This window comes from Primulina tabacum, chromosome 8, assembly GCF_025594145.1.
Source record: "Primulina tabacum isolate GXHZ01 chromosome 8, ASM2559414v2, whole genome shotgun sequence".
In the NCBI taxonomy this organism is placed as follows: domain Eukaryota; kingdom Viridiplantae; phylum Streptophyta; class Magnoliopsida; order Lamiales; family Gesneriaceae; genus Primulina; species Primulina tabacum.
In genome coordinates, this window is record NC_134557.1 from 10,238,637 (window position 1) to 10,255,230 (window position 16,594).

Genomic DNA, 16,594 nt, shown 5'->3' on the forward strand with positions numbered 1-16,594 from the left:
ACTCGAGTCATGACAATGTTATTCAATGCTGCATTGTGTTAATTTTTCTAAACAAATTCCTCTGTATCTTAGATGTTGGTATAAGAGATGACAAAATCGCTTAGTCTGAAGAATTAATCTCACAACCAACGAAAATGTACCATGATAGATGAAATTCCTCCAAACTTATCTCATTAAATCACCCCAAAAACCGAGTCATAATGACGCTGCATCCTGTTAATTTTCTAAACAAATTACTCGATACTTGACAAGAAATATAACCCCAGATTCCGTTCACAATAAAAATATTATCACTACTCGGAGGAGCATTATCTCCGGATAGCCATTCACGTATCATACCAAAAAGCACAAACTGCCTGTATTCATATTCTTTAAGAAAGTCTATTCAAAAGTGAGATTACAAAACCGTAAAGAAGACAAAACAACCAATATTGAGGATAAATTGCAGTAGATGGGCAAATAAATAAAAATCACACAAGCGAGTTGCCAAGAAACGTAACCATACATCTCGTGCTCTGAAACAAATTCTCTATTTTTTGCCAAACTGTAGATTGAATCTCTAAAAGCTTTTGCGCTTTATCCTGTAAAGCTGGCCATTGTCGAATACTTTCACCATGAATCTGAGCACACCAAGAAAGTGTGTCAGAAGGAATTAAGAATTCATCAGGTGGAGCATAGTTATAAGCAGATGTGAATTACTATCGCACTGCATTTCAACCAAGATTTTGAACAATCAACCAATTATTGAACTATCAACCAATTATTCATTATTGTACAAATAAATGTGAATTACTATCATATTGGATTTCACATTGGATTCAGAATTATCACATTCAAATATGCCTCCAGCCTTTAAGGCATCATAGGGAATGTGCTCAAGGATCAAGATCCACATTTCACTTCAAAAACCGCATGTCATATAGCCTTTGCTTGTGGATTCTCCCACTTGCACTTGTGCGCAGGAGTAAGCCAATGTTTAACACCTTAAAAGATGCTACTGGAATTAACATAGAAAGCAGCTACGACAGCGAAGATAAATAAATACCTTTAAAAATAATCTGAGCACAGCTTGTATAAACTCAAAGTTCTTTCTGCATAAAATCTCTTGTATAAAATAGTCCAGCAGGAGTTCAATGAAATACATTTTCGATCTATTGCTCTTCTGTGGCTCATCGTCATCATCTATAATCTGAAGCATCCTAAGTTCCATATCCAATGTGGAAGAGGATAAACCTTTGATATAATCTGTAAATGCTGCAACTGCACGAATACATCCACATATATTCGATTTTAAACATATCCGAGAAAATTTAGAACTCAGACAATTGATATGAAAGGTAACATGCATGTGAACTTACGGTTCTTCTCCTCTGACAAGGTCTGAAGGGCCTGTAAGAACTGGGACTCTGAGATGTCAGTTTTTACCTCTCCGCTGCTATCTGTTTCACCAGCTTGTGAATGCTTCTCTTCTCCAGTAGATTCTCTAGTTTTAAACAATATCTCCCCGGAGAGAGATGGAATAGTTGGTAAGAAGAAAGGCGCCTTTTCTGGTTTTTTTGGGGGCTCGATCGGTTTGTTCCTGGCTTTTATAACATCCAAATTGATCAGGCTTTGCCACTGACTCTTGGGCAACAGGGAAAGCGTGACAAGATCAGGTATTTGATAATTCAAAACTTGGAAATTAGAAGGATCTTTGGCTTCTTGCAGGTCGATATCCGCCTTGGCAAAATCGTCATAGTCATGTGAAGAATCTCCCAGTGAAGAAATGGATGGTAGCTTGATATTTACAATTTCCTTGCCACTTCCATAGTAATCAGCTTTAGTAGATGCAGAAAACATCGACTGGTTAACCCAGAGATATATCCCAGTCTGATCCACATGAGCTGTTGCTAAAATATCCATATTTGGTGAGAGAGATAATGCTGTCACAGGGATGTCAACATGTACAGCATCGATTTGTTTAGCTAGAATCACATCCCAAATTCTAATTGTCCCGTCCATGCTGGATGTCAAAAGCCACTTCCCATCCTCGCTAAAGCACACATCTGTTATACGATCTGCATGACCTTCAAATTTTCGAACTATCCTCAATGCAGTAACATCAAACAAACGAATAACTAAGTCATCTGCCACAGTAGCCAAAAGCCCATTGTAACGGTGATATACAATCTTGACCAGAGAAGAACCGATTTCCCATCTGGATTTTAAGTCACGTCCCTTGAAGTCCCAAACTTTAACATCTCCATGGTATCCAGCACTTATCATGATTGTATTTGTTGAATCACAAGCAATGCCAACTACTTCTCCTGCATGAGCACAGGTTTTTTTTTCTATCATATCAACATAACAGCCTCGACTGATACCTGACTGAAGATTAAACCGCTCAATCCAACCCCCGGCAGTCCCAATTACAGCAAAATTACCACATGCACTGATCGCACATGCCTTCACAGGTGTAGTGTCCTGAGTGCTTGGAGAAAGAATATGCTCTCCAATAACAAAATTTTGAAGCCTCCACACATACGCCTGAGCAGTATCCATATGACAGGTAACTACATTGCACCAATCACGCTCTCTGATTTCAGCAACATCAAACGCAATTACAGGCTTAAGTTTTATTTCTGCTTCCTTCATCTTAAGTTTCTTTGCTCTCTTGGATGAATGGCGTTGTGAAAGTTCTCTACTCTGCTGATCTTGGACAACAGAAAAAAGACGAAAAGCACGATCCTGACCAGCAGAAAGAATATGTCTTCCATTGGCATAAAATTTTATACGTAGAGGAGGAGCACTGTGACCACTTCGAAATCGTAGTAGGCGAGGATCCCCATCACTTGTATCAAAAATCCACATTTTCACAGAGTTATCTGCGGATGAACTCATCAGCACAGGCTCACAAGCAAAAAAGTGAAGAGAAACTATCGAGCAATCATGGGCCTCTCTAATGATGGAGTGGAGCTTCCTTTTCTCAAGGTTCCAAATACTTATGACACCAGATGAACCACCAGATGCTAAAAGGGGCTGCCCATCGGTGCTGAAAGATAAAGCAGTCACAGCTCCAGAATTGGAATGAGTAAATGTAACCACCTCGTCATCGTAGAGGATGTTGTGCACATGAATCTTTCCATCAGAGCAACCAACAGCAATAACATGTAATGCAGGAGATGAAACACAGCAACATATGGCGGCATTCCATCCTTTGAATTCATGAAGTTTGTTCTTTGTGCTAATGTTCCATAATTGCAGAGAACCTTCCTGAGTTCCAAGAATCACCTGTTTGGATTGCTTATTGTAAGAAGAATAGTTATCAAGGACACAAGACCACAACAAGATGCTGAAGGGTTGTGAAGCCCAAGGCGCAAATCGCGAGGACATGCGCTCAGCTTCCAGAAGTGAGGCGCATTAAAGGGTCAAAAAAAAGTTTTACATCAAAGAATTTTGAATAAAATTCACAAGGCATAAACAACAAACTTCAGAAATAAATTAATAATTAGTTATAAACTATGAGTTGTGAATCTCCAATTAACAATTTATGCCACCACATTAAGTAATCAGCAATAAATATATTTTTTCTAAAAACTCAGCCAATACAGCCAAATAATTTGCAAACAAGTTCAATAATAACAACCTAATTAATTTTAGTCAATGGAACGGTTAAACATTTAAATCTAAAGATAATAATTACATATAAATATGAAAATAAATGAACTAAAAGAGCAAGAACCACCTAAAAATGACTCAAAAAATGAAAATAAACTCTCCAGAGCTGCTGGCCACTAGCTTTCGCCGTTGCCAGAGTCATTGGAGGATGGCTTTGGCCGAAGAAAGGTACTCGAGTATCGGCTGCAATGCGAAACATTTGATCATGAAAGGTTTGCTTGACAAACCACTCGCCTCTTCAATATTAGTGCGCCCGGGGTGTAAGGTTCACTGGCTTTGGCCTAATGAGACTCGAACCTCAGGCGCATCTTTTACAACATTGGTCAGAAGTTGATTCACAAGCTCAGAAAATAACAAGCAAAAGCCATATATTCCCTACTTAATTTCTGAACCAAAAAAGTACCTTATTCAAATAAGTATCTGGATGCATTATGCAGCTCACGCTAAACTTGGTTCCTAATGAAATATGGCCAACTGGAGAATTTTCATCAGTTATTTCTTGAAATGGCCACATGAAAATGTTGCTTTTATCATCAACACTTAAGATGTGTTTGCCAAATAGAAGGAAGTGATTAATCTTTGCGTCATGGTTCCCCCAAGTCGCCACCTATTCAAGGTTTATTTTTGTCAATGTAGAGGAAATGCATCAACAGCAATATACAAAACTCAAATGATAATAACAAAATAAAGAATATACATATTTTGCTCATAAATTTTTTGAAATGTTCACCAACAGCAGGAAAAACTAGGACATGCACAAAAAGTTTTATCAAGAAATAATGAAAATTCTTGGAGGAAGGAATTTTAAGAGACGATTGATTATCAAGATCATTAGTCTCCCACTCATATGGAACACAAAAAACACCCTATCCGAGGTCATTGATGGAGATTGGAGAGTAGAACCAACTACCATATTTAGAATAATATGTGTGTCATTTATATTTTTATCCTAGAGTCAATTTTGAGCTCACTGGTCCTAACAGTTTCTAAATAACTATGGTGGTTTGGTAGATCTTCCACGATTTAATAATTCGAGAACCTCAAGACTACAAAAGGCAGTTGTTTCCCCCCTTCATTTAAAGCTACAAATTGGGAAGATTCTGCAATAACCCAGCGTCTAGTTTGATAAATAGTTTTGAGGGTAGTCTCGTTTGGCCAAAGAGCTAGCATCTCATAGCAGCTACGACAACCTTAAACCTTGCTAAAGACCATATAAGTTCCGTAGGTACATGAGATAAACCTAGCAATAGACTTGACATTCAAGTAGTTTAATGAAAACTTTTAAGAAAACAATGTTGCATCCCTCAACAGCTAAATCATGTAAAAAAAGTAAGCTTCATGAAGAAAAAAACATCGTTTAATTTGTCACATTTGAACATTGCAAGCCAATGAATAAGGGAGAAGTGTATCAGGCTCTCCTCGGTTCTTGAAAAAGCAGACCATTCCTCACGGCCGAAAAGCGATCAAATCTCAGATTTTTAAGCCTTTGAAATGGGACGTCAGTACCACTTTCATTAATTCAATTCCAATGCATTTCATTATTGGCACGCCTCCTAGAAGCACGTGTTGAGCTCTGATAGCCTAAAGACGGTTATATATGCATTCGGTATAGCTATTGAGACACACTTGACAATTTTTTATACAATGGATCCCCGATCCATTCTGAGAAGTTAGCAAATTTACAAGACTCAATCTTGAGTTTTCCTATTGTTTGATGAGGTTGTGTTCTTTTTACATCGAGATCGCCAAGCTCTTTGGTGTGCCTATCAACCAATACCACCATAATTCTTTCCGAATAATGGCTTCGGTTTATGTTCTCTTTAAAATGCATAATCTTGTAATTAACTCCCTCATCCTTCATTACTATTTTGTTTGTAGATTAGGTGATTATGCTTTTTTCCTTTCTTCCGGCTTAATGCCCGGTTCCTTGATGACATCCCTTCTTCCGAGAAGGGATGGAAAGGAAGATATTTTTTCATTCAACTCCCAGCCCCTCTTTCCTGTCAAACCGGCTTCATCATTTCTCTTCCCCAACACCTGCCCTTCCCCCGGCTTATAAATTTGAGGAGTTTTACACCCAAAGCCATATCGTCAAGATCTGCAGCATTTTGCAACTCAAAAATGGCAAGGGTGCCCGTAAATGTTTCAGCTAACTCAATTCCTCGAGTCCCAAGGTACCGACTCCACTCAAAACGATTTTACATAATGTTGGAGGCGTGTCAGTTTACAAGTTTCAACCGACATATCTTTCACTTTAACGGCATTAGAATGTCAAGATGATGGAAGTTAAATAGATCTCTCAGGTTGATGATAACTAGCAGATGAAACCACAATTATTTAACACAATTTCCAATAGAAGAGACCACTAACCACTGTAAGTGGCAACGTCAGAATTAGTGTACGAAATACGTTAAGATGTCGTAAAAGTATAAAGTTGCAAATGAAACTTAGCAGCTCAATGATGGAATAACTGCTTAAAGAAAAAATACCAAAGTTGAGCAATCTCGATAATAATTCAAATAAAAACTACTTGGTTAAGTGCAAAAGAGGCAAAACGAGTTAATTTTGTAATGGCATTGGCAAGAACTTTCTCAAACCTTTAACTTGTTGGAAGCTTTCAAATTGACATAAAACTTCATATTCATGACCACAGAAAGAAACATGACGAGTCTTCTTGGGTAATTGATAATTCTTATTAATACCCAATTTCTCATCCAAATGGCAGCACACCTCTCCCGAAACAAATCACTCATAAGACCATGCATCATAAATTTTGAATCTCTACCATTTTATCTTTGAAAAAAGGATCTTGATCGCAGCTCTTGGCCAAGAGCTGTGATGAGATGCTAATGTTCCCAACTTGTATATTTGGGCAAAGAGGAGCAACGAGTAGGTTTTTTAAATGTTGTAACTCGTAAGAAAAAGTATTTGGTTTTCTATAGTAATCCCCCGACCGGGTTGGCAGAATTCTGTTGACCAGATCAATGGAAGGCAATATTTTAAATTTTTTTTAAAAAAAAAAACTTGTGCCATCCAAGTCGGTGAAAGAAGTTTTTTTTATGTTTATTAATGTTTTTGGTCTTCCGATTTTAACAAATCAGCCGATCGAGAAAACCGGCTTCAGTAGACCAGGGCTCATACTTACAAAGAAAATTTAAACATTTTTAAATAGTGCCTCCGACAAAACTTCAATTTTTCTATTACATTGGAAATAAAACTTTTAAAAAAAAAATTTAATATTTTTTTATCCAAACATACCCCGAATTTCCACAATTTCATCCTATAAATACTCATTACTCCCTACCTCCAATCCAAAATATTTGCACCAAAAAAATCTTTATCTAATGCAATTTATAAGAATAGGAGAAGTTTTATTGTTTATTGAATTTTTAAGAATAAAACTTAATAATAATTTTCAGTGGTGGATATTACATTCGAGTATGTATTTAAGGCGCGAGAATTTTGGGTCGGAGGTAGGGGTATTTATGAATGGAATTTAGGACATTTTTTGATTAAAAAATCTTTTTACTTTTTTTTATAATATTAAAATAAAAATATTAGTGGCTTCCAACGCAATATTTTATGTTTAAAAAAGGTTATTTTAGAAAAAAAAAATATGAAGAGCACTTCTACCTCGAGCAGTTTATCTAAACCGACAAAGTCCGAAAAATTCCAAAAACAAAAACTCTCTGCAACCGATTCGGTAGTTGCTAAAATATTACCTTCTATCAACCGGGTCGGGCGGAAGTCCGCCAACCCGATTGGAGGATTACCATAAAGTGGTACTCCTACGGGTTTTTTGCCACACTTTAGTAAAACTATTTATTACAATATTTTATAAAAAAACAACTGCCTTGTAGTTTTAAAGTTCTCAATTTATTACATTGTGGAAGATTTAACAAACCATGTAGCCTTCAAGAATCATGCTTTCAAGATCTACAATTCCACTGTAGTAAACCAAAATAAAGCCAATTTCTTCTCTCACCAAAGCAGAGAAAAAAGAAAAAACCAAGAAAAAAATTGCATGTACAGCTTCCTAAGAAGTACTGAATTGCATATACACACTGCCACAGGTAACAAGGACGATTAACTCAATTGAAGTCAACCTAAGGATTGTACGTAATTGTGGTTTAGCGGTTTACCTACATAAATCGTTTAAAAACCACATCAGATCCCAACGCCTAAATCTGACAGATGAAACAAAACAATTAACATGCTTTCACACTCTCTTCTACCTCCTATTTTAAATAAATACGAGCTTATCTTGGTGATGATTTCAGAAGTGGTAAGTATTCAACAAATCAATGGAGAAGGGAGAAAAAAAAGACATCTTTAGTTCTAATTTACTATTTATCAAGTGTGTACCTGATGAGCACGCTTGAAAACTGCAATTTTCGTTCCATATGCAGCAAATGTGTAGTCACGATAAGAAGCCAAAGCTCGTATCTTCTTTGGCAACTGATGACCTACAAATTCCACAAATCTATCATCTAATTTTACAGAATTCCATAGAGAATAACAGCTACAAAAGACTGTATAGAAATTCAATAACATTGCTTGGAGGATAATTTTTGAACTCAATCACAAAAAGAAAAAAAAACACGATAGGACAGTTCGATAGGAAAATAAAATATCGTAGAAGGGAGCTTACCGACAAGCACTAAAGTGAGCTTGGCACACTGCGCATAGAAGATATTGAAACAATGTAAGCTTATCCACAGGAAAAATACAAAAAGAAAGCTGCAAAGAGAATTATTACATTGTAGATTTGAAATGCTTTGCCAACGCTGACGGTGACGAAGGTCTCGGAGCCGAGACGCTGCACGGAGAATGGGACGCCCGTTGTAATGTATCCAATCGCCCGAAATGGTTCGAAAATTCCCATTCTCCGTTTGTTTCTGTATATCTAGGGTTTAGGCCCGTGTGAGAGAGTTGAAAAGGAAGCGTGTTCTGTGAGAATGGAGGGTTTAGGTTTTAGGGTTTTTGACAAAAGACGACGTCGTCTGATCTGCATTAGGGGGCAGGTTTTTTAATTTAATTTAACATTAATAAATATTCTAAATTAAAAAAAATAAACAAATATAAGAAAATGTTTCAATTATATTTTCTCCAAACAAGTTAATTGTATGTTTAAGATTATATAAAAATGGTATTTTTCATTATACTTTCTCCAAACTAGTTAATATTCACCAAATTATACTCTAAAAATAATGGAAGTTGATGACCAATAATATAATTATCATTTAATTTAAAAGTTTTGAATTTACAAACAAAATAGAATAGAGTAGGTCTCTTGTGAGACGGTCACACGAATTTTTATATGTGAGACGGGTCAACCCTACCAATATTCACAATAAAAAGTAATACTCTTAGCATAAAAATTAATACTTTTTCATGGATGACATAAATAAGAGATATGTCTCTTAAAATACAACCCGTGAGCTCACATAAGTTTTTGCCAATAGAATATTGTTTCTGATCGTCGTTGAAAATCATAATTTTTATTTAGTTAGATATGAAAGATTGTATTTGTATTCTATTTTTGTCTCTTATAAACAGGGTGATTGAGTTTAATTAAAATTGTAACTTGAGTATTGAGTCGTATAATATATTTTTATTCATTCTCTCTTTTTTGTTGTTGTTTATAATATGCTATCATTACAAAATTGTAACCAATTGAGAGTTAAAATCAATCTCATTTTTTTGTGCTATTAAAGCAGCATAACGTGTTGTTAATACTCAATTTTATAATGTATTTGTTGGCGTTATACAAGTAGCACAATTATAACACATTGGTGCTCGTGAAGTATCATGATTTTATAATCGAATATTGATATATTTAAAATAGCACAACATGATTTTATATTAAGAATCTAAAGAGATTCGCAATTAAAATCTAATATAAGATCTAATATATTGAAAATCTAACATATTCATAATTAAAATCTAAAATAAGATATAATATATTAGAAATTCAAAGAGATTCATTATTAAGATCTAATACTATATCTAAGATGTATAAATATTCTCGAAAGATATAGACTTAACGTCAGAGCGTATCAGTATTTATAAAAACTATATCAAAAGATGCAAGAATTGTTTATATTCGTGAAGAATGTTAATATAAGATCCAAGATTTAGCAATATTTTTTAAGAATATTGATTTAATGTCCTTTTGGTTAAATAAGTTTTTAAGATTCTTAAATTCTTTAAAAAATATTGATATAAGATCTAAACTTTTCAATATTTATAAATGATTAAAGATTTAAGATTTCTCAAAGAATATTGATTTGATATCGATTCAAATTGTATATACCTTGTTAATTCTTTCGAAGAAGCATGATTTGTTGTTCAATGGCGAATTCTAAATGTTTTTTAATAAAAATTATGAATGTGCATCAATAAGACTGCAATGTCATCAATTGAAAAAGAAAATAAATGTTAAAACTCGAGGAACTGATATCAATTTTGTTGGGTGCAATAATTGTTTCTGCTTGGTAGACCGATCGAATCGTGGTGCTTGAGCTGCTGTGCGGTTTAAAAAATTTGAGTTGCACCATTACTACTAGCTATAGCTTTTGGTAAAGCGGCAAGCACTCAGTCCTACAATTGGTATCAGAACCAAGGTCAAGGGTTCGATTCCCAGTTATTGCAAGTAGTGCAATTATTGGGAGGGTGATTGTTGGGTGCAATAATTGTCCCTACTTGGTAGAGTGATCGAATCGTGGTGCTTGAGCTGCTGTGCGGTTTAAAAGATTTGAGTTGCACCATTACTACTAGCTATAATTTCAAGTAAAATTTGGTAAGCACTTGGTCCTACAAACATCTATATTAGGCAACAATGATGCTGGCAGTGGGTTGATTTATAACAATTTTTAATTGTTTTATTTATTTAATTATTGAACTAACTTATTTTTGTTTATTTATCGACTTTCTTGTTTTATGAGCTACCATGCCTATAGATGACAATGAGTCGGGTACACTAGGACTCAAGACTCAACTTGTAAAATTTTTTAAGGACACGTACCAATCCGACCAGCTAAAACCTAAACGCATATCCTACCCGACCCAACCCGACTAATACCTGAAGTTAGGGATGGCAATTTCCTCCGAACCCGTTGGAGGATCCGATACCCGACCCGAATAGAAGAGGGTATGGAGGGATTTTTAGATCCGATTAAATAATTGGGTAATCAGGTATGAGGATTTTCGGGTTCGGGTATGGAGGCGGGTTTGATATAATCCGACCCACACCCGATCCGAATACCCGTTTAAATTAATATATATAAATAAATATATATGTATGTATATATGTATATATATAGTAATTATATTTATTTATATTAAATATTCATCTTCTCAAATCCAAGTAAATCGGTACTCGTTCTTTTCTCTTCCCTTTCACTTTTACGTTTCAAGGTTTTACCACTCTTTTATTTTTCATTCAATTTCTCATCTTCTCCACTGGTAAGTTTATTCCATGTTCGACTTCAAAACATGAAAAATATTTTATTTCTTGATTATGTTTCATTGTATTCCTTTTTTGTTTGCATATTTCTCAATTCATTTTAGGGTTTTTTTAACCAATTAATTTTGGGAGTTTGGAATGTACGAGACTTTGTTTTTTTATTGGTTTTGGTTTTGGTTTTTTTTTTTAACTTGTGCTATTTTTAATATTTTGTTATTTTTTCTATAAAGTTTATTTTGCAAATTTTTATCATTAATAATTTTTCTTATTGTTCATTTAAATAATTTTTTAAATATTCATAACTTCATTGAAACAATTTAAATTTGAAAAAATTCAATTGTAAATCATAATAGGGTATTTGGGTAGGATATGGGTATCCGATAATCCGATGGGGATGGGGATGAAATTCAATACCCGATGGGTATGGGGATGGGTATGAGGATGAATTTAATAAATGGGTATGGGGATGGATGTATGAAATCCGACCCATACCCTACCCATTGTCATCCCTAAGTTTAATGGGTTGGACTCGTTAGACCCATTTAAAAATTATATTTATAATATATTTTGATATATCTCGTTTTTAATTAACATAATCATAACAGAAATAAAAAAAATCAAATCGATTCTCTCATTGCAAAATTAACTCAATCAGAACAATTGATCAGAACGTTCTTACTGAAATTTTTCTTATCACCAAAATATTATAAAACATGTTGATATGTTTTTTAGGTTAATTTTTATCTATAACAGAGCATGAAGATGAGATAAAAAAAATTTATATGATATAGTTTGTCATATTATTATAAAACATAATTTAAACAATAGTTAAAATTTGCAATGTTTTGGTTGTGCGATATATTAGTCAATAAATTTCATCAAGTATTGCATTATTTATGCAATTTGGTGGTGATTTTTTAATTTGGGATATGTGTAATTTTTTTAGATTTTTATTTCCTGAATTTGATTTCTCAATTTTTATTGTGAATATCACTTTTTGATTTTTTTCTAATAATTTGATTAAAATTTGTCTTTATTAGGATCGAAGATAAAGCTTAGACTATTAAAATTTTCTTCTAAACTCGAGTTGGCATTAACGATTGTTGGTTGATAATGCATGTTACTCAAACAATTAGGCATTTAACAGTGTCTCAATCAGTTAGACACAATCACCACAAAAAAAACACCAAAAAAAAACTTGAGTTATTTTTCACAATCCATGAGCAATAAAGAATCTAAATTATGGTATAATCCTATGAATGAAGAGATGAATTCAATAACAAGTAATGTAACCTAAAGTTTGGTTCAGTTGTCATTCATTGTAGATGAGTTTTCAAGACTAAGAAAGTCTCACTGGACAACATTGAACGATAAAGGCTAAATTTATTACTTAGGAATTCATTAAAGGGAAGGATTTGACTACATAAAAAAAGCATGTATATAAAAAAAAATTCTTTTGTGGTCACGACACTAACAGTTCATTTGATTTAGAAATGTGATTGCTTAGGATTTGCTTTAAATTTAGCACACATACACACAGCAAATACAATATCAGGGCGACTGGCAGTTAGGTATAATAATGACCCAATTAAACCTCGGTATACTATCGCCTCAACTGATATTCCTCCTTGATCAGTGTCCAATTTAACTGATGAGCTCATGGGAGTATTTGCAGCTGAACATGATTCCATGCCAAATTTCTTCAGCAGCTCCTTTGTATATTTAGTCTGACTGATGAATATGCCAGTCTCCAGTTGCTTCACTTGCAGTCCAAGGAAGAATGTCAGTTCACCCATCATGCTCATTTCGAACTTTTCCTGCATCAACTTAGCAAATTTTTCGCATAATTTGGGGTTAGTTGACCCAAATATGATATCATCAACTTAAATTTGAACTAATAAAATGTGATTATTCTTAGTAAATTTGAACAAGGTCTTATCAACTGATCCAACAGAAAAATCATGATCAGTTAGAAATTTTGAAAGAGTTTCGTACCAATCTCTGGGAGCTTGTTTAAGACCATATAATGCTTTGTTCAAATGATATACATGATCAGAAAAGATGTGATTTACAAAACCTGGGGGTTGTTCAACATATATTTCCTCTTGCAATTGGCCATTTAGGAATGCACTTTTTACGTCCATCTGAAAGACCTTGAAATTCTTGTATGATGCATAGGCAATAAACATTCCGATTGCTTCCAGTCTTGCAACTGGAGCATATGTCTCATCATAGTCAATTCCTTCTTCTTGTCTGTATCCTTGTGCTACTAATCTTGCTTTGTTGCGTCCAACCGAACCATCTTTGTTCAGTTTGTTCCTGAAAACCCATTTTGTACCTATGACAGTTTTTGAAATTGGTCTTGGAACTAAGTTCCAGACATTGTTATGAGTAAACTGATTTAGCTCTTCTTGCATTGCATTTACCCAGTTAAGATCAGCAAGAGCTTCATCAGTTTTCTTTGGTTCTATTTGTGAAACAAAAGCTGAATAGATAAATAGATTTAGCATTTGATTGCGAGTTCTTACTGGATCAGATGGATTTCCTATTACCAATTCAGGGGGGGTGTGATTTTCTCCATCTGTACTCAGTATTTGTTGTATCAGCAATTTCTTCAGCTGGTAACTAAATATCATCAGTTTGCTCTATCAACTGATCATTAGGAATGGCTTCTGGTTCAGTTGATTGATCTGACACTTCTGGTTCGGGTGTTTGAAGAATGTTTTGATTAATATGATTGTCTTCTTCATTATCATCCTCCAAACTGATATCTGTCAGTCGATCAACTAGCTCAACTTGATCAGTTGGCTTATTAGTTAGTTCAGTTTCATCGAAGTCAACATGAGCAGATTCTTCAACATTTAGGGTTTTCTTGTTAAAGACTCTGTAAGCTATACTAACTGATGAGTATCCAAGAAATATTCTCTCTGCAGATTTAGCATCAAATGCTTTTAAATAATTTTTACCATTATCAAGGATAAAACATCTGCACCCGAATATTTTGAAATAAGTGATTATACTTTTTCTTCCATGCCAGATCTCATATGGTGTTTCATATGATTCTTATTAATCATTGATCTGTTCTGAGTATAACACGCAGTGTTTACTGTCTCTGCCCAAAACCTTTGAGAAATACCAGAATCAGCAAGCACTGTTCTAGCAGCTTCTTTAAGGGTCCGATTTATTCTCTCAGCTACACCATTTTGCTGAGGAGTTCTAGCTGCTGAGAGCTCATGCTTGATTCCAGCATTTTCTAGAAAATTTGAAAGAGTTTGATTGATAAATTCAGTTCCTCGATCTGATCTGATTCGATCAATTCCAACTGATTTTTCATTTAAAAGTCTTTTGAAAAGTTTGATCAGTTGTACAGCAGTTTGGTCTTTTGATTCGAGAAAGATAACCCAAGTAAATCTTGAAAAATCATCAACAATCACCAATGTGTATTTCATTCCCCCTAAACTCATGACTGGTATAGGACCAAAGAGATCCATGTGCAATAGTTCTAAGCATCGGGATGAAGATTTACAGCTCTTGTTTTTAAAAGACGATTTTACTTGTTTTCTAAACTGACATGCTGAGCAAAGTTTTTCTTTTGAAAATTCTATTTTGGGCAAACCAGTTACAAGTTCATGTTTACTCAGATAGGCAATGGATTTAAAATTTAGGTGACTTAGTCTCTTGTGCCACAACCAGTTTTTAGATGATTTGGAAGCAATAAAACAAACTGGTGCATTAGTTTGATCATTCCAACTGACTTTATATGTGTTTCCACAACGTTTGCCAGTTAGTATGATTTCATCAGTTGAAGTTTTAACTGAGCATGAGTTTTTGTCAAAATGTACTGAAAATCCACTATCGCATAATTGACTGATGCTGATCAAGTTATACTTCAGGTTTTCTACTAGTAGAATATCTGTAAAAGTAAAATTACCATGGATAAGCTTACCCTTACCCACAGTTCTACCTTTGGAATTGTCCTCGAAACTGATATTTGGACCACTGTATTTGATCAGTTGAGATAGCACACTTGCATCTCCTGTCATATGTCGCGAGCATCCACTGTCCAAATACCATATTGAGTTCTTGTTTGTACCTGTTACCTGCAGTCACACACATAATATAATTTGGTACCCATATCTATTTGGGTCCTGAACTGATTAGTCCCTTAGGAACCCATACCTGAATTAGTCTTACAGACTTTCCAGTAGCTGTATTCCAAATGGTTTTTCTCGGCTTTTGTGTGCTTGTGTAGTGTATGGATGATACAATATGAGTTTTAGCTTTATTCAACTGATTGTTCAGTCTATATCTCTTCTGAACTGGCTTGCAGTTATAGTAATTGGAATAGCCATTCGAATAGTTTTTGTAAAAGCTTTTTGGTGACTGACTACATGAATCAGTTACCACTTTTGGGCTATAACCAATACCATATCTTTTGCCCTTGTTCATACTTTCAGTTGGCTTTTCAACCAGTTTACTTGGCTCTGATTGTTCTTGTACCATAACTGATTTGACAAAGTGAATGTATTTTCCTTTGCTCATATTCAGTTTTGGTTGAGTATCATTGGTTGATATTTCATCTTGGTTACAGAACCCCAAACCAGTTTTATCAGTTACTGATTTTTGGGAGTTCTGTATATCAGTCAATGCGATAGATGATTTGTTCCACGACTGAATAAGCTCAGTCTGTTTTGTGTTCTCAAGCATCAACTTCTGTATTAATGACTGATTTTTATTTCTTTCTGCTTTTAGCTCAGCAATTTCCCTTTTTAGACTCAACCCTTCAACTGATTCATCAGTTTTGGTTTTATTGTCTGTGGGATCAATTTGCTTTGCTTTGAGTTTTTCAAATGATGATGCAAGTTTCTGATACTCATCTACCATGTCATGTAATGTGAAAATGAGTTCTTCTCGTGTAAAATCAGTTGAACTAAAACCAAATACCTGTTGGCTAGATGACTCTTCTGCTGCATCATTAGCCATCAAGCACTTTACTTCCTCATCATCACTAGAACTGCATGAGTTTTCTGGTTCCGACTCTTCACTGTCAGTTTCTGCCCATTTTGATTTGTTTTCTTCAGCTAAGAGTACTTCATGTTTCTTTCTGAAGAACTTTTTATCTTCTTTGGGTCTTCTTTTGTGTTCATATGATTTCTTTCTTCTATCAGTTGAGCCTTTAACATCCGTCTTAGGTTTAGGACAATCAGCAATAAAGTGGCCTGATTTGCCACAGTTGTAGCATGCATTTGATTCATCCTTGGCGTTGTTTCTTTGATATGGTTTCTGGAAGTTCCCTTGATTCTTTCTTATGAACCTTCCAAATTTTTTGATAAACAATGACATAGCATCATTACTCAACTGATCAGCAGATTTTTCAACCGAACTGATTTGTTCAGTTCTGACAACGGCTAGAGCAGTTGTGGCTGCATAAGTAGATGGTTCTCCTTCTCTGGTCTGCAGCTCAAATTC

At 34.7% G+C, this 16,594-nt stretch overlaps 1 protein-coding gene across 1 annotated transcript; it reads right to left on the bottom strand.

The window, feature by feature from the left end:
* Nucleotides 1–267: 267 nt before the first annotated feature.
* On the bottom strand, nt 268–8,620 carry LOC142553701 (uncharacterized). The gene is made up of 7 exons (XM_075664148.1): nt 8,417–8,620; nt 8,309–8,336; nt 8,023–8,123; nt 4,061–4,264; nt 1,359–3,270; nt 1,046–1,260; nt 268–620 (listed from the first exon to the last, which is right to left on the bottom strand). Exons 1-7 carry the CDS (start codon nt 8,540–8,542, stop codon nt 471–473), a joined length of 2,736 nt encoding a protein of 911 aa, XP_075520263.1. The 5' UTR covers nt 8,543–8,620; the 3' UTR covers nt 268–470.
* Between the last annotated feature and the right edge of the window lie 7,974 nt (nt 8,621–16,594).

What these genes read in the sequence shown, in the direction of transcription:
- LOC142553701 (XM_075664148.1), bottom strand. Translation starts at nt 8,542, where the DNA reads ATGGGAATTTTCGAACCATTTCGGGCGATTGGATACATTACAACGGGC. An exon ending in CAGATACTTATTTGAATAAG is followed by an intron (nt 3,271 to 4,060) that starts GTACTTTTTTGG and finishes CAATCCAAACAG; the next exon opens with GTGATTCTTGGAACTCAGGA. An exon ending in TGCTCAGATTATTTTTAAAG is followed by an intron (nt 621 to 1,045) that starts GTATTTATTTAT and finishes TGGTGTGCTCAG; the next exon opens with ATTCATGGTGAAAGTATTCG.